Genomic DNA, 27,500 nt, shown 5'->3' on the forward strand with positions numbered 1-27,500 from the left:
TGATCTGATCCTGATCAATCTGTCTCCTTGCATGTAACCACAGTGACGGCGTGTGCACCGCTCACCTTGCTGTATGGGCTGCTGCCGGTGGAACTCGAGCGGAGCCACGATGAAGCTGGTCTGGCCCAGCGGGTTCCAGTGGTGCAGCACCCTGAGCGTCCACAGGCCGGGCCTCAGCGGCGCCGTGAGTGGCGGCCGGTAGTGTGTGACCTCGGCGGAGGCGTCCACCAGGATGTCGTACGTGGCGGCGATGACGTTGGTGGGGTCGATCCACACCACGGTGGCCGTTAGGTTGCTTTGGCTCCGGCTCCAGCGCTGCACGGCCACCGGCTCGTCCTTGGGCCCCAGCAGACCCCCCCAGTTCCTGAAGAGACGCTCCTTAGGATCCCAGTCCGCCCCAACCTGAAGAACAGGACACAGTGTATCAGTCAGATGTAGAATTTATTTTAAGGTTTCAATCAATCAAAAGTTTGACTGTTAAAGCCCCCCAGTCTGCTCCTGTGTACATCTCCACAGACACTCCTGCAACACAACTCCTCAACAACTCGCTCCACACTTAAACTAAAGGAACAGCCTTCAGATAAACTTCTGCTTCCTCCTGCAGTGACTTCTGTCTCTACGAACAACCTTCAGATAAACTTCTGCTTCCTCCTGCAGTGACTTCTGTCTCTACGAACAGCCTTCAGATAAACTTCTGCTTCCTCCTGCAGTGACTTCTGTCTCTACGAACAACCTTCAGATAAACTTCTGCTTCCTCCTGCAGTGACTTCTGTCTCTACGAACAGCCTTCAGATAAACTTCTGCTTCCTCCTGCAGTGACTTCTGTCTCTACGAACAGCCTTCAGATAAACTTCTGCTTCCTCCTGCAGTGACTTCTGTCTCTACGAACAGCCTTCAGATAAACTTCTGCTTCCTCCTGCAGTGACTTCTGTCTCTACGAACAACCTTCAGATAAACTTCTGCTTCCTCCTGCAGTGACTTCTGTCTCTACGAACAGCCTTCAGATAAACTTCTGCTTCCTCCTGCAGTGACTTCTGTCTCTACGAACAACCTTCAGATAAACTTCTGCTTCCTCCTGCAGTGACTTCTGTCTCTACGAACAACCTTCAGTCGTCTTGTAATGTCCTTATTATTCTGTGAAGCACTTCATGTGTCACATTTAACAAGTCTGTGTTGGTCAAGTACATATGAATACATTAGTGTGTGTGTGTGTGTGTGTGTGTCTGACCTGGACGTGCTGCAGCCTGTTGGTGGGGTGGGGGGGGCTGGCCAGGGTGAAGTGGTCTTTGCGTGTCACCCACGTCTCCAGGCTCTCCAGCTGGGTGGAGGCTCGGTTCGTGGCCACGTGACGCACCAGGTATCCCTGGAACTGGTCTGACAGGAAGTAGAGGTGGACGGACACGGGGGGGCTCATGGCCATGAACCTGGGACAGACGCACACAGACCTTTTCATGACACGACAGCAGGGGTTCCATGTTTTGATGCCAGTTATCCACTGAAATTGCAAACGTTTTGTTCCAGCAGTGATGACAGAATATAATGCTTCACGGCCCGCACAAAATGTTTCTGAGGGCCCCTATTATAGGAAGTTTGATTCTTAGTCTTGTTAAGGTTATAAGACTTTGAAGCCCAGTAATTAGCCTGGGCCTGGGTTAGCAAAGAGCTAGCACTGGATGAAATCACTGTTTAACCCTGGGCAGCATGTGAAGGACCTGCAGCACATGACCAGGCTGCACGCAGCCACAGCAGGAACAGACTCTGCTTGTTGAACTCTGCTGACTGCAGTTTGGAAGTGTGTGTGGAACCATGTTTCACATGGATCCACACACACTTCAGGGAGTATGTGCTCTCAGACTCAAATCACAGGTTGAGGGAACAGACAAGTCCTGTTAAAACTCCCCCCGCCCCCCCCCTTCACACACACTTCCCATAATGCTGCCCCCACCCATCCTAGCCACCAATCCCCACCCGAACTCCAACAACAACTACCTCCTTGTACCTACTGTGGGTCTCCACCCCTTCACACACACACACACACACACACACACACACACACACACACACACACACACACACACACACACACACACACACACACACACACGCACTCTGCTGGAAAAATCTAGTCTGTGCAGACTCTGTAGGCTGATTGTGCCGCAGGACAAGCTGCCGTTATCTATGTGTTTCATTTGGACTCACAAACAGCAGCCGTGGTGAGTTTAGTGGAAAGACACATTTCCTGCGCCAGGCCTCCTCGCTGCCTCACACACTGATCGTGCTCTTTCTCTCTCAGACTGAACCACTAAACTACCGGATTACAGCTTTTAACAGAAACAATTCTCCCTCAGACTTTAGTTCTCGCACCTTCAGTTCGCCTCGTTTGATCCATTGTTGACTTCCAGTTCCATTTCGTGTTCACACTGAATCATTTCAGCTGCAAACAGGAAGTCACAACAACAGACCGGGAACTCCCTGACTGGACAGTTGAGGTGACGTCATCATCAGAGCAACATGGACGTGTGATGCTGCACCTTCATGATCCAGGCTCCATAAAGATGATCATTAGTAATAGAGATGAAGACTGGACTTCATGCTAAAATCACATGTCACTGAATCTTGTGGTTCGTCTGCTTCACTTTCACTTTCCAGACAGTTCTGGGGACGTCGTTGGTTCCACACTAGAGTTTGATGGACAACGTTTTAAACAATCCAAACCAAGATTAGTTTGAAATCAACCAAACATCTGCAGCATGAAAACATAATGTGAAGAGGCCGCATCGTGCACGACCTGTGCACCTCAAACACAAACTCCTGGAACCCCCCATGAACCACGAAGCCCATCAAGTATCCTTTCATTCCCTGTAAAAACCCATTACAACCATGAAGAACCGTCTCAGCCCCCGGAGCCCCTTAAAAAACCCTGGAACCGCATTAAGTGAATCCTTTAAATTATGCAGACTCTCCTTCTAATGCCGTGTTCGCCCTGCGTCTCTGCTCCACTCACATCTGGTTCCAGATGCTTCTCTCTATTTTCCACCGCAGACAGTAGAGCGCTGCAGGAGTGAGTCCTACAACCCGGATATGAGTCGCGTTTTTCCTTTTCTGGTTCCCTCGTCTTGAAGTGAAAGGGGTTTTTGGTTAGAAGCCTGACATAAGGTCTGAGGTGACATAAAATATGTCAGTAAATCCGCCACTCCTGAAGTTCTGAAGCTTCTCCGTGGGTGGTGATGGTCTAGTGGTACGCCTTCTAAACAAAACACTGGAAGGTTGTGAGTTCACCAGCTGTCACCATTGTACACCTGAGCAAGGTACTTAACCCTGAGCTGCTCCAGGGAGACTGTCCCTGTACTTAGTTCACTGTAAGTCTCTCTGGATAAGAGCGTCTGCTAAATGACCTGTGATGTAATGTAATTAAAAACGTTGGCTGCTAACAAGTAGCTAAATGAGACTAACCTAAAAGATCCTAAAAGTGTTAATATGTGCTGAACAAAACACGTAAGTATCATAAAGTGTTTGTTTGTCATCCATCCATCGTCTACCGCTTATCCGGGTCGGGTCGCGGGGGCAGCAGCTCCAGTAAGGAACCCCAATCTTCCCTTCTCCGGGCCACATCCTCCAGCTCCAACTGGGGGATCCTGAGGCGTTCCCAGTGAGGAGATATAATCTCTCCACCGAGTCCTGGGTCTTCCCCGGGGTCTCCTCCCAGCTGGACCTGGAACACCTCCCTAGTTTGTTTGCCGCAGAGCTTATTTTCTGCAACAACAGAATCCCATTGGATTTTCATTGATGCTAACTTCCGGGTCGGCCCACAGAAACACGTCTGAACCTCTTTATAGCGGCGCCGCATGAATCCGCCGTGAAATCATCTTCAACAAACACTCGCTGGATCCGAACAGAGGAGCGTCCGATGGAAGGTGAATGTCTTTGAGGGCTGCCAGTTTTTATCTGCGGTCGCTATTGACGGCATCATGGTTATTTAAAAATGGCAGATTTGTGCAGGATGTTGTGCAAGTGACAATCAGGGCTCTGCAGCGTTTGGACCTGCTGGTATCGGCACAGCTAGCTTGGACTCTCGACTGACTAGGTACCATAAATAAGTACCCGGTACTTTCCACAACTTTTGCTGACTTTTTAAACCTAAAACGAGTTGAGCAGAGCCGTGCAGTGGAACCCCTCAACAACCACCTGGCACCACGGCCGTAAGAGAACTGCATAAACACACATAACTGGCAGCAAACACAACACAGTGTCGAGCGACTCTGCTCCTCCAGCTCTCAATAAATGCACTTCTGAATGTTTGTACCTGCAGCTGTTGTCGTTGGGGTGTCCCTGCAGCGAGCTGGCGGCGCGGGACAGTCCCATACGAGCGAAGGCGTGGTAGTGGCTGAGCGTGGAGTCTGATAGGCTGGCGGGGCCGTCCGTCTCCTGCTCATAGATGTTCTCCCAGTAGGCCTGGAGGCCCGGGGTGCCGGAGGGGTGCGAGCCGAACAGGTAGGAGTCCAGCTGGTTGATGATCTCCTGACTGACGCTCGCCTCAAACTTCCTGGCGAAGAACGTCGGTCGGGACGCTTGCTGTGGTCGAAAAGACAGACGGAGACGAAGAGGGGCAATTAGACAACTTGGACCTTTGACTTTCGGTTTTCAGTTCATGCAAAGCAAAGAATAAACCCCCCAAAGAGATTCTGCTTACTTAAACTAAGTACAAACTTCACATTTTTCATCTTGAGAAGCTGGAACTGAAGAACGTCTTCAACATGAACGTTACAAACGATCAGATCACAACTTGCTTCAGGGGGAGTTCCTGTTAATGATCTGCTTAAACTGCCACGAAGATCACAGAGAGCTTTGAATGATTGCATTCTTTTTAAAACTATTTTAAATTTAAATAATACATTTGGTGTCTGAATTATAATGGTTGTTATTAAAACATCTGTATAACTCTGACTTAAGAAAACCTCAGACACTTTACACTTTACTAAATATATCTGAGAACCCTGTATGGAAAGCCAAGGTAGAGACACACACACACACACACACACACTTCATCTGGGCGAAGGACGGGCGTGGTTTATGAAGTCACGACCTCACCACACAGCTCCCGTCGGCAGCACCAGGAACATAATGAGAGCCGTGCGGACCGCCAGGCTGCAGCAGTTTGATCTGAGAGGTTATTCTGGGGCTGTTAACTGTCTGTGTCCTTCCAGCGCTAAAGACAACAGAGGAACCCACTAGTTACAGAGTCCGGAGGCTTTTCTGTTGCCTTCAGCAGAAGATCAGACAGAAACGATATGAAGTGACTCCACTGTATGTTCTCTGCTCTGAGCAGCGGCTGCTTCAGCGTCACGTGGTCCAGAGAACAGATGCTGAACGCTGTGGATTAATCTTTTAATTTACACGACAGGCTTCATGTGAACTCTTCCTCACACTGTGAACCTTTGATTCCTGCACAGCTCTTACACTTTAATTCAGATATTCTGTAAAGTCAGTCATTTGTCCTACTCTTATTGTATTTCCTTTTCTTGTATATTTATATTTCTTGTACACATTTCTTCAGAAATCCTTCATTCGTCCCTCAGCGGGGACATTTACTTTGATTTTTTACTATTTCAATATTTGCTTTTATTTTCCATTTATTATCGAATTTTTTCTGAGTTTTTGCACCAAAACACAAAAGTAAATTCCTTCTGTGTGAAAACTAACTGAAAGCTATAAATAATAACAATCTTTATTATTGATTCATCTTTCGATGAACAGATGTAACTTGTTTTGTCTGATTCACAACGATATGAAATGTTTGTAGAGATGCAAATCAATCATTATGTTCTCCATGAATGGTTTGGTTTATAAAATGAGAGAAGTCTAAGCTTCACGTCAGTTCTCACTTTACGGTTTAAGTGATTTTAACTGGATCCTCAAGTCAAATGAAAACCTGATCTTTAGTTGACAAGAGACGGGATAGAGTTAAAGTGTGTGTACAGCAGGAACACTCTGTCCATGTGTGTTCCTGACCCCACGTTCAGGCGAACCCGACATTATGATAATGACAACCTTAAAACCTCAGCGCAGCTCGCTGCAGAGCTCTGAAAATACCAACTGCCTGAAGAGTTGAGCTGTTTCCAGGATCAGCTCTTCTTATAGAAACCATCAGGAGCTCCACCACAGACTGTCTTCAGGTCTGTGCTTACAGTCAGTCAGTAGAGCAGCACCGCTAATTTGTGAATACGGAGTTATTCTGAGATGAAAGGCTGGACAGGGAGACTCCGTGTAGCTGCGCTCTCATTGTGGGGCTGCAACATCATCACATTTGATACAAAAGAAATCCAAAGAATGTCCATGAAAGCTTTGAGACGACGGAGAAGTTCAAACCTTTAACATTTAAGTTAAGCACAAAGCGTGCTGCTGCAGAGCTGCAGAGATGCAGAGATGCAGAGCTGAACAGATGCAGAGCTGAACAGATGCAGAGCTGCAGAGATGCAGAGATGCAGAGCTGAACAGATGCAGAGCTGAACAGATGCAGAGCTGAACAGATGCAGAGCTGCAGAGATGCAGAGATGCAGAGCTGAACAGATGCAGAGCTGAACAGATGCAGAGATGCAGAGCTGAACAGATGCAGACCTGCAGAGATGCAGAGCTGAACAGGTGCAGAGCTGCAGAGATGCAGAGATGCAGAGCTGCACAGATGCAGAGCTGCACAGATGCAGAGCTGCACAGATGCAGAGCTGCACAGATGCAGAGCTGCAGAGCTGAACAGATGCAGAGCTGAACAGATGCAGAGCTGCAGAGATGCAGAGCTGAACAGATGCAGAGCTGCAGAGATGCAGAGCTGAACAGATGCAGAGCTGCAGAGATGCAGAGCTGCAGAGATGCAGAGCTGAACAGATGCAGAGCTGCAGAGATGCAGAGCTGAACAGATGCAGAGCTGCACAGAACATCTTTATTCATCGCCTTGTTGCACAATTTCACAAATGTTTGCTGAAGTTTTCAAGCCGTGAACAAAGCGATGCATCAGGATATAAAAGCTTCTGTCAGCGTATCCTCAGTAATATTGTCTCACCTGGAAGCGCGGCAGGTCGGAGGGCTTGAAGTCGTTGGGCGAGCAGCCGCACCAGTCCACGATGTGCTTGTATTGGCACTTACATCCCAGTTTGCGGTTCCAGTTGGTGAGCCTCAGGTTGTTGTCCACCATGGTCTCACAGTGAGCGCTGTTCTCCAGCACCGTGTGGAAGAACGACTGGAGGCGGAGGAGAGTTTGACTTTACTCACTTCTAATCTCAACATTAGATGTAATCTGGATACATATTCACACAATCATACAGCTGCAAATAAGGATTATCTTTACCAAAACTAATCTAATGATCTGATTAAAGTTCATTATTCTTGTGGTTTTATAAAGTTCCTGGTTTGTTTTAAAGAGATTTAAAAAGGTTGTTTAGAATTAAATCTTTTATATGATTTCTAAAATTCACTCTGGTCAAATGTTGAAAACGTGTAAATGCTTCCGTCTCTTCGTGCAGACGTGTAACCAAGACAGAAGCAATCAGAGATGCATGTAATCGCATTAATCGTTCAAGCAATGTTTCAGGCAAAAATGTCAGAAATTGCTGCTTTCAGCCTCTCAAATGTGGAGGTTTGCTGCTTTTCTGCTTTATATCATATTTAAGTGAATATCTTTGGACAAAACAAGACTTTTAAAGACTTTTATAACGATTAATCTAGCAAGAATCGTCAGATTAATGGATAAGGAAAATCGTTAGTTGCAGCCATAAATAATACATAATAACGTATTAACATATTTATATTTCATATTAATAATTTAAATCTGCAAAGTAACTTTTATACACTACAATATTATGACATGTCGTGGAGTGGAAGTATAAAGTAGAAGTAAATGGAATAAGTAAAGTACTTCAATATTTTACTTAAGTGCAGTGTGTGTGTGTGTGTGTGTGTGTGTGTGTGTGTGTGTGTGTGTGTGTGTGTGTGTGTGTGTGTGTTACCTCAGCAGGCAGCAGTGTGTAGGCGTAGAAGCGCTTCATGCTGCTGACCAGCTCGTCTCTGGAGTTGACCACATAGTCCACAAAGGGCCGGTTGAGCAGGAACCAATCAGAGCCTCCGTCCACCGCAATGCCCTCTGGGATCTTGCGGTCCCCGAGACGCCACATGTGGGTGTCACACTCGTAGAAGAGACGGTCCAGACCCTGTTTACGGATGAAGCTGCGAGGACACACAGGCAGCCAGCGTTTAGCCTGTTACTCAACCTGAAAATACTTCAACCTGAGACACATGTACTGCGATCAGAGACACAGAAGAAGGAGGAGAAGGAGAAGGAGAAGAAGGAGGAGAAGAAGAAGAAGGAGGAGGAGAAGAAGAAGAAGGAGAAGGAGAAGAAGAAGGAGAAGAAGGAGAAGAAGAAGAAGGAGAAGAGAAGAAGAAGAAAAGGAGAAGAAGGAAGAAGAAGGAGAGAGAAGGGGAAGAAGAAGGAGAAGGAGGAGGAGAAGAATGAGAAGGGGGACAGAAGAAGAAGAAGAAGAAGAAGAAAGAAGGAAAAGAAGAGGAAAGAGGAGAAGAGAAGAAGGAAAAGGAGAAGAAGGAAAGAAGGATAGATAGGAGGAGTAAGAAGAGAGAAGAAGAGAAGAAGGAGGAGACAGAAGGAGAAGATGGAGGAAGGAGGAGGAGAGAAGAGAAGGAGTTAAGGGCGAGGAAGAAGAAGAAGTGAGAGAAGTAAGAAGAGAAGAAGCGAAAAGAAGAAGATAGGAGGAGAAGAAGAAGAAAGAAGGAGGAGAAGAAGAAGAGAGAAGGAGAAGGAGAAGAGGAGACGGAGGAGGAGAGAGAAGAAGGAGAAGAAGGGGAAGGACGAAGAGAGAAGAAGATGAAGAAGAAGAGAAGAAGAGAGAAGGGAAGAAGGAGGAGGAGAAGTTAAGAAGGAGAAGAAGGAGGGGAAGAAGGAGAAGAAGAAGGAGAAGAAGGAGGAGGAAGAAGGAGAAGAAGAAGAGGAGAAGAAGGAGGAGGAGAAGAAGGAGAAGAAGGAGGAGAAGAAGGAGAAGAAGGAGGAGAAGAAGGAGAAGAAGAAGAAGGAGGAGAAGAAGGAGAAGAAGGAGAAGGAGGAGGAGAAGAAGGAGAAGAAGAAGAAGAAGAAGAAGAAGAAGAAGAAGAAGAAGAAGGAAAAGAAGAAGGAGGAGGAGAAGAAGGAGAAGAAGGAGAAGGGGAAGAAGAAGGAGAAGAAGAAGAAGGGAGGAGAAGAAGGAGAAGAAGGAGTGGTAGAAAGAAAGGAGAAGGGGAAAAGACGAAGAAGAGAGAAGAAGGAAAAGAAGAAGGAGGAGGAGAAGAAGGAGAAAGAAGGAGGAAGGGGTAAGAAGAAGGAGAAGACAGAAGAAGAAGGAGAAGAAAGGGAGAAGAAGGAGGAAGAAGAAGGAGAGGGGAAGAAGAAGAGAAGAAGAAGAAGAAGAAGGAAAAGAAGAAGGAGGAGGAAGAAGAAGGCGAAGAAGAAGAAGAAGAAGGAGAAGAAGAAGAGAAGGGATAGAGGAAGAAGAGAAGGAGAGTGGAAAGAAGAAGGAGAAGGGGAAGAAGAAGGACGAAGAAGAAGAGAAGGAGGGAAGAAGGAGAAGAAGGATGGAGGAGGAGAAGAAGAAGGTGCAAGGGGAAGAGAAAGGAGAGAAGAAGAGGAAGAAGGAAAAGAAGACAGTGAGGAGGAGAAGAAGGAGAAGAGAGGAGAAGAATGAAGAGGAGAAGAAGGCTGAGAAGAAGGAGAAGGAGGAGGAGACGAGGATGAAGGGGAAGTAAGAAGGAGAAGAAGAATGAAGGAAAAAGAAGAAGGCAGGAGGAGAAAGAAGGAGAAGAAAATGGAGAAGAAGAAGAAGGAGAAGGAGAAGGAGGAGGAGAAGAAGAAGGGAGTGAGAGAAGAAGGAGAAAGAAGAAGGAGAAGGAGGAGGATGCAGAGAAGAGAGAAGAAGAAGGAGAATAGGTTTAAGAAGAAGGTAGGAGTAAGAAGGAGAAGGGGAGGAGAAGACGGAGAAGGGAAGAAGAAGGAGAAAAGAATGAATGGAAATGAAGAAGATATGGAGGAGTAAGAAGGAGAAAGATAGGAGAAGAAGAAGAGAAGTGAGAAGGAGAAGAAGAGGAGATGGCATTTGTTAAGCGAGAAGATTAGGAGAAGGGGAAGAAGAAGGATTTGAAGAGAACAATAGTATTGTTAGCTTCTTGATTTAAAGACAGAATGTGCAGGAAATATAAGAAAGAGGACTGAAGTGATTAAGGATTACTAATTTTTGAACAGGAGAGAGAGAAGAAGAGGGGAGCGAGAAGAGAGAGCGAGAAGGAAGACGGAAGAGTAATAGAAAGAATGAAAAGGGAGGAAAGGGAGAGGAGAGAAAAGAAGGGCAGGAAGAACAAGGGGAGAAGAGAAAGAAAAGAAGAAGAAGTAAGGGAAAGAAGAAGGAGGACGGAGCAAGAAGGCTGAAAGAAGAAGGAGAAGAAGGGGAGGAGAAGAAGGGACGAAGGAGGAGAAGAAGGAGGAAAAGAAGGAGAGAAGGAGGAGAAGAAGGCAGAGAAGAAGGAGAAGAAGAGGAGGAGAAGAAGGAAAGAAGGGGAGAAGAAGGAGAAGAAGAAGGAGACGGGGGGAAGAAGACGGGAGGAGAAGAAGGAGGGAGAAGAAGGAGGAGAAGAAGAAGAAGGAGAAGGAGGAGGAGAAGAAGGAGAAGGAGAAGAAGGAGAAGAAGAAGGAGGAGAAGAAGGAGAAGAAGGAGAAGGGGAAGAAGAAGGAGAAAGAAGAGGAGGAGGAGAAGATAGAAGAGAAGAAGCGAAGGAGAAGAAGGAGAAGAAGAAGGAAGAAGAAGGAGGAGAAGAGGAGGAGAAGAAGGTAGGGAGAAGAAGGAGAAGAGGAGGAAGAAGAAGGAAGAAGGAGAAGAAGAAGGAGTAGAAGAAGAAAGAAGAAGGAGAGAAGAGGAAGGAGAGAGACGGAGAGAAGAAGGAGAAGGTAGGAGGAGAAGAAGAAGGAGAGAAGGAAGAAAAGGAGGAGAACAGAAGAAGGAGAAGAAGAAAGAAGGAGAGGAAGACGAAGGCAGACGAGGAAGGAGAAAAGAAGAAGGAAAAGAAGGAGGATAGAAGGAGAAGAATGAGAAGAAGTCGAGAAGGAGGACGAAGGTAAGAAGAGAAGGAGGAGAAGAGAAGATTGAGGAAGAGGAGGAGAAGAAGAAGACGGAGAAGAAGAAGAAGAAGAAGGAGGAAGAAGACGGAGAAGAAGAAGAAGGAGAGAAGAAGGAAGAAGAAGAGAGGAGAGAGAAGGAGAAGGAGAAGAAGGAAGAGGACGGGGCAGAAGACGAAGGACGACGAAGAGGAAGAAGGAGAAGGAGACGGAGGAGGAAGACATTGGATGAGAAGAAGAAGAGAAGAAGGAGAAGAAGGAGAAGGCGGAAGAAGGAGCAAGAAGGAGAGAGACTGAGGAGAAGAAGCAGGAGAAGGAGAGAGGAAGGAAGTAAGAAGGAGGAGGACGAAGAAGAAGGCGAAGGAGAAGAAGAAGGAGAAGAGGCGAAGAAGGAGGAGAAGAAGAAGAAGGAGAAGGAGGAGAAGCATGAGGAGAAGAAGAAGGAGAAGGAGGAAGAAGGAGGAGAAGGAAGAAGGAGAAGAAGGAGAAGAATGAGGAGAAGAAGACGGAGAAGGAGAAGAAGGAGAAGAAGAAGGAGAAGGAGGAGAAGAAGGAGGAGAAGAAGGAGAAGGAGGATGAGGAGAGAAGGAGAAGAAGGAGGAGAAGAAGGAGAAGGAGAAGCAGGAGAAGAAGAAGGAGAAGGAGAAGAAGGAGAAGGAGGAGAAGAAGGAGGAGAAGAAGGAGAAGGAGAGAAGGAGAAGAAGAAGGAGAAGGAGAAGAAGGAGAAGGAGGAGAAGAAGGAGGAGAAGGAGAAGGAGGAGGAGGAGGAGAAGAATGAGGAGAAGAAGAAGGAGAAGGAGAAGAAGGAGAAGAAGGAGAAGAAGGAGAAGAAGAAGAATCAGATGTGTTACTGTGTTCTTCATCAGAAGGTTCTCCCTCATGCAGCAGCAGGAACACAGACTCACCGTGCGTTGTCTCTGCCGTGAGACTTGATGAAGTTCATGTTGCGGTACTTGGACAGGAACGCCACCAGCTGCTCATTGGTCCTGAGGGGAGACAGCAGCTGTCAATCATCCACAGAAACACACCTCCAGCATCACACAGTAAACTCTGCTTTCACTCGTGTCCCTTTATTGATCGCCCAGCGGCTCGGGGCGGGAAAGTCGGTCGATCGGTGCACCACTTTGATCCGGACGGATGATGATCAGGGATGGATTGTTGTGAAATGTTTCCAAGAGGATGGATCCTCTGACTTCTCCTCCAGCACCAACATGAAGTTCGTACGGGGTTTATTTAACGACTGCATGGATTGTTCTTACATTTGGTGCTTTGTGATATTTAACTTTCCATGGAGCTGCATCATCGGCTCAATGTGTCCAGCACTGATGAGCAGACGTCACTGGAAGCATTCAGAGCCTTTTCTTCTGTGCATATCTTTCAGAATTAAACATTTTGAGCTTTAAACTCCTTTTATATAAACTCTCAACGTGTCGTCATGTGTGTTTGACCACAGCAGGAAGACGTTGGGTCAGCTTCTCCCTGCACGCAGCGTGAGCGTGTGTCCTGATGAGCAGACAGACCGCCTGCAGACAGACACGTCGCTCTGACTACATGTGATTACAGTCGTTAAGTCGAGCCGCAGGCGTGCATGTGTGTGTTTGTGGGCATGTTTGTGTTCATCACTATCTCACACACATTTAAATCCTACTGAGGCTGCAGAAACATCGAGAGGATTCTCATCCAGGATGTTTGTTGTGTGCAAATTATGGTCTTTTAAACAGTCATAGCTGCATTTAGCCTTTGGCTACTTAAAGGAGTATTTCGCCTTTTTAGAATCTGCTGCAGAGCCGTTTCAAAGTGAGTCTACGTGTTTACGGCCTCCATGAAGTCAAAGCCCCGTTAAATGTGTAGCAACAGGTTTGATGCTCTGGAAGCTCTGACTGGCCGACACACTGAGACGTCTTCATGTTAAGAGCGCCGCTTTCATGAGTTCTCAGAAAAACACTTTCCAGCTTTGTGACATCATCTTCCAGCTGATCAAGAGGCTTTTTAAACTTTATTTATCTGAAGAAGGAGGATCTTCTCATGAAGGAAGCTTCATCACATCTGGAGACACATGTTGAACTGACAGGAAGGAACCTGTGACGAGGAGCTGAAGCTGGTGTAGTGGAGATGAAGTGCATGAAACAGAAACGTAAACCTTGAGTTTGTACTTTAATGCAGAACTCCACTGTCTGTCTGCAGTATCGTCACGACGAATGTGTATTTCACCTAAATGTTGGGACTATTCCTTTAAATGTGCGTCCGTCTACAGACCTGATCACATGTGGACTTCCTTTTAGGTAATCTAATCAATAAGGAACAAAAACCAACACGATGCACAAAGTTAAAATCAATCGGATTGGTCGTTTTCTGTCACATGATCTGATCCTCGGAAGCTGATATTCTGTTTGACATTTATAACAAAAGTTTGTGTGACCTTCTCTTAACACACACACACACACACACACACACACACACACACACACACACACACACACACACACACTGACTCACTCTCCATGTGCTTCAGTGACATCACAGCTATCGATGGTGTTGTGCTAATGCTGTGTATGTGCAATGATTTTAGCTGAAGGGTGTTCAAACAGTCACTTTGATGGGAGGACAGAGACTGGATCAGTGTGTGTGTGTGTGTGTGTGTGTGTGTGTGTGTGTGTGTGTGTGTGTGTGTGTGTGTGTTCTTACATTGCTATCCTTACGAGGAGCCCTCACAAGAATAGAAAGATGAAGAACTTTCAATGCAGACTCTTTTATTTCCCTTTAAAACACTTTAGTCTTTAGTAATAACTAGTCTTATGGAGCAAAGATGTGGGGTCAAAGGTTAACATCAGCAGCTAACATTAGCAGCTAACATTAGCAGCTAATATCAGCAGCTAACATCAACAGCTAACATCAGCAGCTAACATTAGCAGCTAACATCAACAGCTAACATCAGCAGCTAACATCAGCAGTTAACATCAGCAGCTAACATCAGCAGCTAACATCAGCAGCTAACATCAGCAGTTAACATCAGCAGCTAACATTAGCAGCTAACATCAACAGCTAACATCAGCAGCTAACATCAGCAGTTAACATCAGCAGCTAACATTAGCAGCTAACATCAACAGCTAACATCAGCAGCTAACATCAGCAGCTAACATCAGCAGCTAACATTAGCAGCTAAAGTAGTTAGCGAGCAAACTAAATGTGTGTTCTGCGCCGTGGTGCAGCCTGTTTACTGGTTTAACATTTCAAAGCATTGCTTTCTGATGACTGAATGAACCTCCTGCAATATTTCATCTTGTATGTCCCCAACACTTTCTACATCAAACCTGCACCCTTGCTTGCAGCTCTTTTATGTAGTAAAAAAGTATTAATAAATGTATTCTTTATTATTTGATTTCATCCAGCAGGACTGATTGCAGGACTCTCATCAGATTAGTCCTGAATGATTCACATAAATTGGCACGAGCCGGCTACAAATGGGCCAATTGAACTGTACCGATTTCATTGGCCCAAAAATAATCCATGTGCTGTTTACTGGAGCAGATTCTTTGCACAATACACCATGTAAGTGCAGAAATCTAGGAACCCCATAGCTGTCACAGGACACACACTGACGAGCCGGACACAAGAGTGACCTCCACACACCTCTTTATGTTTCCTCTGTTCTTCACGGCTGCAGCCACAGCGAGCAAACCAGCAGTCAATACCTGCAGTGATCACAGCCGAGCTGTCTCCTCCATTAAAGGGCTCTGCTTCAAAGCGATAGACTCCACAATCAATTCAGTCGATGCGCTTGACGTCTATTGGCCACGTAACCTGATCCATAAGACCTTAAACAAACCAAACACGGCTTTAACGAATCAATGTGCTGCGTGTGTTTGGATGGGACCTGACGTGATCCATAAATCTCCGACATTCTTCCACAGGGATACAAAACAGGGAACAGGGAGGGGGGGAGTCAAGAGAACATCTCTGTCTTCTGGTTTAATGGGACAGTTCAGTTCTAAGTGAGGCTGTATGAGCTTCTTCTCCACACTCAGTGTGTCGCCTGCAGTAGATGCAGTTTGGAGAAACAGACAGGAAGCAGGAAGATAAACAACGTTCTGCTGTGGACGGACTTTAGACAACTAAAGAAAATCAATATCAGTTTAAAGGTACGTGACATTTAGAATATTTTCATTAGCTTTACCTTTGTGACGGGGAACTACAGCCGCTCTCTATGCTCTCTTCAAAGACACCAAACTCCATTGACAAAAACAGTATTTTTACCTCGCAGAACACAGGGGTTGCTGGTCTGTTGCTTCCTTGACCTGTCAGTTAGTTTGTGTTATTGTGTGACTTTGGCGATTTAAAGGGTCAGTTCAGATTCACCAAAGTCACACAATAAGACAAACAAACTAACAAATGGAGGCAGCTGTAGACCAGCAACTCCCGTGTAATGTGAGGTAGAATTACTGTTTTTTTTCAATGGAGTCTGGTGGCTTTGAACAGAGCATAGATAACGGCTTTGAAAGGGCTGTCTGCAAGGTAAAGCGGTGAAAATATTCTTTATCTGATATAGATGTTTTTGGTGGCTAAAATACGTCTACAGCAGAACGTTGCTTTGCTTCCTGCTGGTCCTTCCTGTCTGTTTCTCCAAACTGGGGGCGTGCCGACCATAATCTGTAGGCAACACACCGGCTGTGGAGAAGTATCTGAGACAAGCCCACAACAATCCAAACTATCCCTTTAAGCACAAATATAAAACCTGATGCCATTTTAAAGCCTTGCTAGCTTAAAAATATAGCAACAACTGGCCCTTAAATTCTGTTTTGTAAAACGGTTATTCCAACATATTGAAATGTGACCGGTGACAATGTGACCTGCATTATTCTCTTGAATTTCACAATCTAGGTTTAGGTTTCAATAAATCTACTCTAAGAGTTGAGCACTCTGACCCGCCTCTCACCTGATGGGGTAGTCTGCAGCGCTGAGGTTGATGAAGAAGTCCCAGGACCAGTCGGACATTTTGAGAAGGTCCTCCATGCTGCGCAGGTACATCGTCAACAGGCTGGCCCCGCCCCAGATGGTGGACATCCTCCAGGGAGTCACCCGGACGTTGGGATACTGTCCAGCCAGAGACAGGACCTCTCTGTAGAGATAGTTGGACCTCTGGGAAGCAACACGACAACAAGGAAGGTTATAGTTTCTCGTGTTTTCTAAGCTTTTAAAATCACCTTTAAACGCACAATATGTCGTTTTCTGCCACCAGAGGTCTTTCTGTCAAAACAATAACAATGATGGAGTTTGGGAAAAACAGTGAATAAAGCAGTTTGAGGTTAAACATCAGAGTTCCTCCTGCGGCTGCCGCTAACGTTTGCTCCGCTAGTTTCTCTGAGAACTTCAGATCCAGACGTTCAGGACTACAATCCTTCATGTGTTGTGATATCTGTAATAAACCCAACAATGAGCTCAATCTGTCACGTTGGTCCCTGTTCTTCGGGCTCAGGAAGATGACGTCTTCATTTGTAATCCTGCCTAAAGAAACGTTTTCCTGGTGTTAAGACACAGAAGGGCCGTCGGTGGTCTCACCTGGTCTACATGGATGTAGTAGTAGTGCGAGGTGTGGTAGATGGCTCTGAAGAGACGCTGGAACTGACGCGAGGATCGACCGTGGACGACCAGGACGAAGGCGACCCGTGCCGGCACCAGCTGGGCAGAACCTGAGGGGTCCTCGTCCCACTGTACATTCACATTAGCCTTACCTGGACAGAGAGCACGTCATTAAACATGCAGCATTTTATAAAGAGCATTAATGTGATTTAAATGTAATGATGCGTTCAGTTCAGTTTCTGCACTTTCCTGAATTCTGACATTTGCAACAAGGTCTGCAGACGAGGCATTAAAAGATCAATTCGTGAACAAAAAGAAAATCATTTGGTTATAATCTGGTTCCAGCTTCTCGTGAGGATTTGTCTTATACAACAGGAACATTTATATTTTGGGATTTTATTGCGGTCCGACTGCAGTTTCTGATATATTTATTGAAACAAAACAAACTCAATCAGCAATTTTCGGCAAACATTACTCGTCACAAATCTGAAAAGAGAACAGCGAGACAGACACTTGTCACCCTGCTCTCCATCTTCACTCAGTCTTCCCTGGAAATATTCTGCTGTCCGAGCTAAATCTGCCTCTTGTACATACAAACCCTCTGACAGCCTGACGCTTCTCCATCATCATCACCCTAAAGATGGCGCCGGTTGAGGCCCGCTTGGCCTAATTAGTGACCTTCGGCGCGCTGTGGGGCATGCTGGGATTGGGAGTTTGAGGAGAAATAACTGTAATCTGTGCAGACAGAGGGAGGCGGGGGGAGTCATGTCGTGCACAGAGAGGGATGAACACAGAAACACCAAACTCTTGTTGTCTTTACCAGACTGAGCGCACGTCAGTCAAACTGCATCTCTCCCTGCTCAGTCTGTGGATATAATGAGTAGTGCATCATCAAAGCAACCTGCAATCATATCAATTAAACCTCAAGCGGCTCAGGGTGGTTCAGAGAGCCCGACTACAAGTAAATCATTAGTCAGCTATTCCAAAAATAAGACTACAAACTGCTTGTTTAATTGGGGTGTAATTACGCTGGCTGAGTATCATCCTCTCCGTGCCCATGCAGCCTTCAAGTGCCTGGAAATAGAACTGGCAGCAGACTGGATGCGTCTTCATGGCTCTGGCACGTGCCGGGCTAAAAATGCCTCTCAAAAGGGTAAATTTAGAAGAAATGAAAGCTTTTTGCAACGTGCCACTAAAAGCAGCGACTCCTTGGCGTTCAGTCCCTTTGACTGGTGGACTGGCTCCATCACATGTGAACATGAAGGGTCCTTAAATCATAGGTTAATACATTTAAACTAAGTGTACGATTACACCCATTCTGTAAGTACAGGCTACTTGAACCTGGAAATATGCTGAACCAGTTCTTCAACTTCAGTCCAACAGAAAAGGAAATGGCCTCCATATGTTCAGTGTGACTGAAGGACATCTTGGACCAGCTGAAGCTACAGGAGATAAAGTGTCTCTGCTGATGTGAGGCCGATGGTTCAAACTACTTTTCTCATGCAGCCAGTTAGCATCTGGTGGCTAAAAGAATGCTAACTCTTAGCTCGAGTAAAGTCTGATCTTAATTTACATGTTTATGTTTTTTTAGGCTTCTAATTTACAATTATTAATATTTATTTGTTTGTTGATTAAACAGATCAACGTTATGTTTAATCTGCCAACAGTTTTGTAATGAATATATGACAACAACAGAATATTGGAATCACTATTTCTGCTTGAATCTGAACAGTCTGCACTGATGCATTAATATTCCTTCAGTGTTATGATCTCACCTTCGATGGGGCAGTAGCGCGGCACCTTCTCAGGCATCAGCGCTCTGTCTCTGTGTTTGCAGTAGATCTCCACTATCTGCTGCCGACACTCGCGGCTCTTGGCTCGGGACAGAGCAGAAATGGCTTCCTTCCCGCTGATCTCACACTGCAGATGCTCCTTCCTTGCCTCCGAACGGGGCGGCGGCGCCGTGTCCGACTTCCTCGCCCGCTGGATCGATGGATCCCGATCGGACCCCTGGACCGGAGCCGGGACCGTCGGCACCTGGGGGTGGGCTTTACTGACGTGGGTGCGGTTGTGATTGTGGCCCGCCCCTCTGGATTGGACGGGAGGGTGCTTGAGGACCTCGTTAGCAGATTTTCCCAGCATGCTCTGTGCTTGGGCCTTATCCAGCTTGCGCTTGCCGTTTGCGAGCGGCACTCGCTGTCGCTGAGATCGAGCTCCCAGGTTGCTGTTGCTGTCGATGGTGTCAAAGTCTTTAGGGACCGAGTTCTCATTGTTGTTGCTGTCCAGCCGAAGTTTCTCTTTGGGCCGGTGGGAATGGTACGCGTTCTGTGCGGGGAAAACTAAATTAGTATCAAAACAATGACATCCTGTAACCGCAGACACAACATGGACACGTTTCTGTTGGTACGATGAGGCAAACAGAACCCGGAGCAACGTAAAGATTCATCAGCCTCTTGATTAATGTCCAATATTCTCTTTTAGCTCCGCTTTTGGTCTCTACCACCTCATTACATGACACTACAGGTCATTCAGCAGACGCTCTTATCCAGAGCGACTCACAGTGAACTAAGTACAGGGACCGTCTCCCTGGAGCAACTGGTATTGAACTCCGACCTTCTAGTGTTTTGGTTGGAAGGCGTACCACTAGACCACTAGGCCATCACCTCCTGAGGGAATATAATATTTTATATTATATATATGTTTTGAGCTTCATCACTTGCTCTGTTTAAAATGATCTGAATATTATATTGATTTCCATCAGTCACGATTCCACATGTTAAAACTAACCCAGCATAAAAACATAAATCTGTTTAAACCAAACCAGGATTTAGGAGTTGGCCCTTAACCTGTGTCACAGTGTCTGTCGCAGCTTTACAATAAAAGCCTCAGTGGTTTGCATGTGGAAAGCTTTTAATGTGGCGCAGCAGCAGGAAGTCTTAACTTAGCATCAAGAGATTTAAGCTAATGCTAACAGACATTACTAACATGCTGATGTTTACACAATACATATATAAAGATCATCTTAGTTTCTTCAGTATATTAACTTCCTCACGCACTCAGTCATCAAATTCACTTTCACTCTTTCAAGGAAAAACAAACAAACAAGAGTCGAAGAGAAGAAGCTCATTTCCTGAGCTCCAGTGACCTTTAACCCTGAGACACAGCCTTAACCTCTCAGGGTCAGGTGGTGATATATATGAAAATGTGTGTGTGTGTACGTGTGTTTGTTTGTGTATACTTGTGTTTGTTTGTGTGTGTGCGTTTCACTGGCAAAGCCACATGACCTCGCTGGGTATTTTAATCCCACAGATCGCCCTATATCTGTTTTCCAGGGATAGGGATAGTGTTTTTGACACACACACATACGCACATACGCACATACACACACACACACACACACACACACACACACACACACACACACACACACACACACACACACACACACACAGAGTACCTGTGGGAAGGCAGTAATATCAGCTCTTGCCACCTGCTCCTCACACAACCTTTCATTACCTCATCTGTAGGAATGTGTGTGTGTGTGTGTGTGTGTGTGTGTGTGTGTGTAGTCACAGTGAATATTTCCAGCTCTCCTGTGATCATTGTGAGTGTAAAAGTACAGAGGTAACCAGGAATAAAACCCCCAGTGTACAGAGGGAGAGACTAAAGGCTCTCTCACACACACACACACACACACACACACACACACACACACACACACACACACACCCACACACAGGACTGAATTACCATACAGAGGATTTATTTATTCTTAGAGCTGTACCAATAATAGGTGTTAAAAATGTAATGTTTGTCCTGAGGGAGGAACTAGAGGACAAATACAGCCGGAGCAACACCTTCAATATTCACAGAGTTGTGCAACCCAACGCAGAATACTATAATTTATTAGTTTATGGTCATTGAACAACAGGGTTGTGCAACAAAATGCATTTATAGTCCCATTTTGCAACATAAGAAGAACATTTTTTAAAACTAAACTAGGGGTCATAAGAACCGATACTTTGGTACCAAGTCAATATTCAGAAAATGTGTGTCAGGAGTACAGCTAGTTACCGTTAGCTGATGCTAGTTACTGTTAGCTAATGCTAGTTACCATCAGCTGATAATAAATACCGTTAGCTGATGCTAGTTACCGTTAGCTGATGCTAGTTACTGTTAGCTGATGCTAGTTACCGTTAGCTGATAATAATTACCGTTAGGTGATGCTAGTTACCGTTAGCTGATAATAACTACCGTTAGCTGATGCTAGTTACGTTAGCTGATGCTAGTTACCGTTAGCTGATGCTAGTTACCGTTAGCTGATCATAATTACCGTTAGCTGATGCTAGTTACCGTTAGCTGATCATAATTACCGTTATCTGATGCTAGTTACGTTAGCTGATGCTAGTTACGTTAGCTGATGCTAGTTATTGTTAACTGATGCTAGTTACCGTTAGCTGATGCTAGTTACGTTAGCTGATGCTAGTTATTGTTAACTGATGCTAGTTACCATTAGCTGTTAGCTGCCAGTAACGTAAGTTCCATAGAGTTGCATTATGGTGTGTTCAAGCTCTATTCAGTAAAAATGAGTTATCATGATGTGTTCAAATGTAGTTCTTGGAAAATGTTATTCAGCGAGAAACATGAATAAATTGAAGGAGATGTTTTCACTGCAATATAAAATAAATATTAGAGCTGTTTAACTTGCTGTTATGCTAACGGTAATACAAGGAGTGAACGTTGAAGTACATGGGATTTAATGTTGTTGTTTTTACTCTGGATTCTAAATGGGTATCGAGAATCGTGGATTTCACGGGTATTGGTATCGACTACTAAATGTCCGATATCGTGACATCCCTCTGTATGTCTTGTGTCTGTAAACTGTACACATGTCTGTGAGCGATTCTTTAATTCACAGTCAGAATAACAAACTGTTTCTGTTTCTTACACACAGATCCTCCTGCGACTTTTCCCAGAAGCCTGTGCATTCCATGGAGACGGACCACAGCTAAAATACCACTATTACCTACAAAGACATCATTCTTCACACACACACACACTCACACACACACACACACACACAGCAGGTTCTTATTGAAGTCGTCTTCAGACCTCCTGCTGCTTGATGAGAAGAGCGCGAGGGGAAGGTGAAGAGAGGAGACATGTTGCTCTGACATCTGTTGATTACATGTTCACACTCATCAGGATCTTTATTAGTAAAGCTGCAACGATTAGTCATCGAAAGAAAAATAACCGCCAACTATCTTTTAATCGTTAGAGACATTTTTCATGCAGAAATGTCTCTAAATGCTGTTTTCAGCTTCTGAAATGTGGAGATTTGCTGCTTTCCTGTTTTATAGCTTTAGATTTTGAAGGACTGGGACATTTTTCAAATGTTTTGACATTTTATAGTTTTATTAAATTGAGAAAATAATCGGCAGATTAATCAAAAGTGTCAGCCCTAATATTTAGTATGAAAATGTGTATAAATATAAATAAATGTATATAAAAATGGGAATATTTTGAATTGTCTCCTTCAAAATTCAATAATTTGCTCTTTTAGATCTTCCCTTTTCAGTTCTGAGTAATTATTCTCAGAGGATTTAAAAGAACGCACAGAAGTTAGTATGAGAAACACAGAAATCTTGAAAACATTTGAAGGAAAAGATTCATTTGGAGACAAATCAGCACAAATAAAACAGCAAATAACCTCCAACTTCACATTATTCATCCGACAATAGGAATCGAGTCTCTTAGATAATTAACAAGACTTCACAAGTGGTTCATAATGAACAGTTTTGTGTGTGTGTGTGTGTGTGTGCGTGTGTGTGTGTGTGCGTGTGTGTGTGTGTGCGTGTGTGCGTGTGCGTGAAAACACCTTCATATCGAGCAATAAAGAGCTCTTTCACCGGGCTGTATGGAGCATCAAGAGGCCCCTGTTATGCATTTAGCAAACACTTGTTTGTGTGTGTGTGTTCAGGATACCTGTGGGAACACACAGCCTGGAATGTGTTGCTGTTGCCCAATAAAAACCTGCAGTAAACGCTCGGCTGAGGTAGAAAAATTGCTGTATTGATAAAAAAGAAATGCGACAACCTGGTGAATAAATCCTGACGTCCAGACGCACGAACAACCTTCCTCTCTTCAACACATGAAACTCAGAAATACAATATTTACATCCTGTTTCCACAGTTTTGCTCTTTTAATCCGTCACTAGTGAAGCATATGTATTTATGGTATTACCTTACATAGCATTACACATTCATCTTCTTCTTGTTCCTTTGTATCGTCTTTGTTTTTAAGTTATTACTTTGCTTTTGGCGATGAATTGTTTTAAGTTGAACAGCACTTTGTGTTTCCTCGGGGACAATAAAGAATCTGATATTATCTTTAAAGAAAGTGTTTTCACTCTCAAACCACAACTGTATGACGGTTATTAAGTCTTTCGTCTCTCCAACATCGAAAGGTGGGAATGAAAGTCATCCGTCTAAACAAAGTGCTGAGTGGAGAGGTGGCGAGACAAAAGGAAAAACACAGGCAGCTGTGAAGCCTGGCTGTCGTAGTGCGGAGCGCGGGACGACCTGGATTACTGCAGAGTTAAGTCTATCTATGCCAGATTAAGTGAGAATTATCTCAAAGACATAAAGCAGCTTTCTGGTTTTCACATTAGAGCTTGACAGAGAGCGTTACATGCCAGCACGCTGCACGTCTGACTCACGACAAACAACTCATTACAAACACAACCAGACACACGTGAGATTGTTTTACTACCACTATGATCTGTGAACGTCTGGGGCCAGAACAGTGACACTACCTACAGATCATCAACACTAATGACTAGAATCATTATTAGTTGGAGCCACAGTGTGGCTCCTGATACATCTCTCTGCTCAGACGCTCAGAGCTGCCTCCTGAGTGCACCAACGGACACGAGACACTTGGACAGGCTGAACGGGAATTGTCAATAAAGTTTTTCTCATGTTTTCTAACCTTTTTGGAAGATTTGAATCATTTCGGACGAGTATTGTTTCCATGGGAACAACATTTGGGGAAAGATAGAAGATAATAAACAAAAGAAGAAGAAGAAGTTCACTGGGGACCAACGGAAACCATTACATCTGGGAAAAGTCCTTCGGTTGGTTTTGCTGCTCTCCACATTGACTTTTACGTTCGCTGGTGATTTACGACGTCGCTGCTGCTGCTGCTGCTACTGCTGCTGCTGCTGCTGCTACTGCTGCTGCTAGTGCTGCTGCTGCTGCTAGTGCTGCTGCTGCTGCTAGTGCTGCTGCTGCTGCTGCTAGTGCTAGTGCTGCTGCTGCTGCTGCTGCTGCTGCTGCTGCTGCTGCTGCTGCTAGTGCTGCTGCTGCTAGTGCTGCTGCTGCTAGTGCTGCTGCTGCTAGTGCTGCTGCTGCTGCTGCAACATCCAGCGGCTGATTTATATCCCAACGTTTAAAGAAGTCAAATAATCCACATAATGACCACAAGGACAATGTTTCTAGATGTTGTTTTAATTTGAGCTCCTCAAACTTTACAGCTACAGGTCTAATCCCAACCCTCACTAACAGAAGTCCAACACACACACACACACACACACACACACACACACACACACACACACACACACACACACACACACACAGTATTTAGGGATTATTGAACAATCTAAACTAGATTAGAAGAAGAAACCTGATCCAAACCAAACCTTTAATCTGATTTGACCTGGCTGTGTGTGTGTGTGTGTGTGTGTGTGTGTGTGTGTGTGTCCATCTCCTCAAAGGTGTGATAAATGTGAGAGCTGTGGCGCCATCCACGACTGCTATAAACACACTTAACCGGACATCAACAGTCAGTACACATAGTGCCACACACACACAGACACACACACACACACTACTCCCTCCCTGCAGTCTGGTTGCAGCTGAACACTACTGGTATTTTAATGCATCTGTAATGTGAATGTGTGGACGGTGGAAGCTGCTGCAGTGAAATTTAAAACACACACACACACACACTTTTTCTTTTATTGGAAATAGGATGCTTCTTCCTGTCAATAAACACATACACACACACACACACACACACACACACACACACACGTTGAGCTGCAACACAAAACTATTTTTAACTATTAATTTCTCCGTTTGTTGCTAGTTTGGAATAATCACGTTGTCTTTTTAAAACGTAACAGTGTATTGTAATAGTGAACATGACTCAACAAGCAGCTAAACTTTAAAAGGAAACAGCAGAAATATTAAAATTAACTGAGAAATACAATTTATAGATAAGTTTTAATGATCCATACACTACCAACTCTCTAATAAACTATGTGCCCCCAAGAACATTACGATCATCCACTACTGGTTTATTAAATGTTCCCAGAAACATCCAAACAAAATTGGGGATGTAGCCTTTAGCAATTATGCACCAAAGCTATGGAACACTTTACCTGCAGACATTAGGGAGGCAAGCTCGCTCAATATCTTCAAAAGTACAAACATATCTCTTTACTTTAGCCTTTTAATAGTGATATTTTATATTTCTTTACTTTAGCCTTTTAATAGTGATATTTTATATCTCTTTACTTTAGCCTTTTAATAGTGATATTTTATATCTCTTTACTTTAGCCTTTTAATAGTGATATCTTATATCTCTTACTTTAGCCTTTAATAGTGATATTTATATCTCTTTACTTTAGCATTTTAATAGTGATATTTTATATCTCTTTACATTAGCCTTTTAATAGTGATATTTTATATCTTTTTACTTTAGCCTTTTAATAGTGATATTTTATATCTTTTTACTTTAGCCTTTTAATGGTGATATTTTATATCTTTTTACTTTAGCCTTTTAATAGTGATATTTTATATCTTTTTACTTTAGCCTTTTAATAGTGATATTTTATATCTCTTTACTTTAGCCTTTTAATAGTGATATTTTATATCTTTTTATCTTAGCCTTTTAATGGTGAATTATTACTGGTTTAACATTGAATGTGTAAAGGTAACTAGGATAAATTTTAGAGTGTGTATTTTTGAAAAGCCTGAGATCAAACAGACGGTGTTACCACGGTAACAAGAGGAAGTTTCTCTGATAAATGTGTTTACATGTTCTTTACACAATTAGTTGAAAAGTGAAAGATTAAAGAATATACTGGCTTTAACCGACAGGTTTCATAAAACTTTTTATGAAGTGGGCTTTAACCAAGATTCTGCCTAAAGAATGTGCACTCACGGAGACGTCTGTGTTTTAAAGGTCAATAAAGAGGTCGACGCTGTAAACGTAAATACAAAGACTACCAGGAATGGGTAGCAAAGAGAGTAAACCAGTTGAAGGGCCACAGGGCCCATTGTTGATCTCATACTTTCAAAATATGGCTCTGATAGTTACAACATTTACAAGAATGGTGTGCCAATGTTATTTTATACTATTTTAATTCTGCTATTTTTATAATGGTACTTCAGACTCATGTACATCATCACTGTGATTATTGTTCTGTAAATGTTCTTATTCTGTCCTTGTACTAATTGTTATGTTTCTGCTGTGAAGCACTTTGAGCTGTAATTCTTGTATGAAAGGTGCTATACAAATAAAGATTATTATTATTATTATTATTATTATCCAATAAGAAAAGCTGAATCATCGACACATTATTCTAAATACTTCCTTCCCTTTGTTTGGTTGACTGTGCAGCTCATCGTGCTATAGAATACATATTGAACATATCTTTATTATTCATGTGTATCTCTTTATGATGCATCACAACATCACATGTGAAACCTACTTTGAAATAAACTATTCTTAAAAAAGAATAGTTTGATCTGAAATCATCGTCGATCAACGGAAACGGCAACTACTTTAATAATCTATTAATAGTTTCAGTCAAACACTCAATGAGTGAGTTGCTTTTCTTGACTTTACAGTAAAATAAAATAAACATCTTTAAGCTTTAAGCTTTAAGACAAAACTATAATTACAGACGTTTCTGGACGGTCGGCTGGCAGTGAAGATGTTTTCTTGGGCTGTTATTGACATTTTGACCTATTTTCTGATGTTTCCTCTGCAAAATGATCAGCAGAATATTTGATAATGAAAATAACTTTTAGTTGCAGCTCCACATCTTTAGCTCCACCACTGGTAAGAAGAACTCATCTTCATGTTGTGCACTCTGCAGCCGAGAGCAGATCCAAAGATGTGAGTCGACTCAAAGCCTTGAGATGAACATGTTTCAGCACTTTGTGTAAGAAGGAGCTCCTGGCTGCATGCTTTAAAGAGGGTTGAGTTATAAACCGTCACATTAAGAGATGAATACAGGAGGAAACTATTGGCTCAATGGCTCATGGACTAATAAACACACTGAAGTTATTTCCCTGCTCGGCCTCGTCTTCAGATCTTTCTATTCACTCATTTATCTCTCACATCGACCTTCTCCCCGCTGCCTTTGTTTCATTTCATCCCGTTTTCTCTGCCTCCCGTCGCTCTTCACCTCCAAAACTCCTGCCCTATAAAAAGTGCTGGCATGTATCTCTACCGTTTTAAAAGCCAATAACTGTCAGGACATATCACCACTCTCTCACACACACACAAATGCACGCACGCACACACACACACACACACACAGGGAAGATCACAGGGCATCCGGTTAACTGTAATGAAAGGATGTAAAAATGGATGCCTGCAATACAGCCCACGTCTCTCTCTCTCTCTATCTCACACTCACTCACACTCACACACACACACACACACACACACACACACACGGTACATTCATGTCTTGACAACATGA

The 27,500-nt window shown here is 44.0% G+C and overlaps 1 protein-coding gene across 1 annotated transcript in view; it reads right to left on the minus strand.

Annotated features, from left to right (window-relative positions):
* LOC115011922 (xylosyltransferase 1-like) overlaps positions 1–27,500 on the minus strand; it is a 34,371-nt gene that overhangs the window by 5,204 nt on the left and 1,667 nt on the right. Inside the window, exons 2-10 of the mRNA XM_029437206.1 lie at positions 18,493–19,042; positions 16,697–16,869; positions 16,074–16,276; positions 12,046–12,126; positions 7,998–8,214; positions 7,055–7,231; positions 4,304–4,572; positions 1,229–1,424; positions 66–402 (exon numbers count right to left, since the gene is read on the minus strand). Coding sequence (XP_029293066.1) covers positions 66–402; positions 1,229–1,424; positions 4,304–4,572; positions 7,055–7,231; positions 7,998–8,214; positions 12,046–12,126; positions 16,074–16,276; positions 16,697–16,869; positions 18,493–19,042 — 2,203 coding nt within the window. The remainder of the gene's footprint in view (positions 1–65; positions 403–1,228; positions 1,425–4,303; positions 4,573–7,054; positions 7,232–7,997; positions 8,215–12,045; positions 12,127–16,073; positions 16,277–16,696; positions 16,870–18,492; positions 19,043–27,500) is intronic.

The sequence above is a fragment of the Cottoperca gobio genome, chromosome 8, assembly GCF_900634415.1.
Source record: "Cottoperca gobio chromosome 8, fCotGob3.1, whole genome shotgun sequence".
Classification (NCBI taxonomy): domain Eukaryota; kingdom Metazoa; phylum Chordata; class Actinopteri; order Perciformes; family Bovichtidae; genus Cottoperca; species Cottoperca gobio.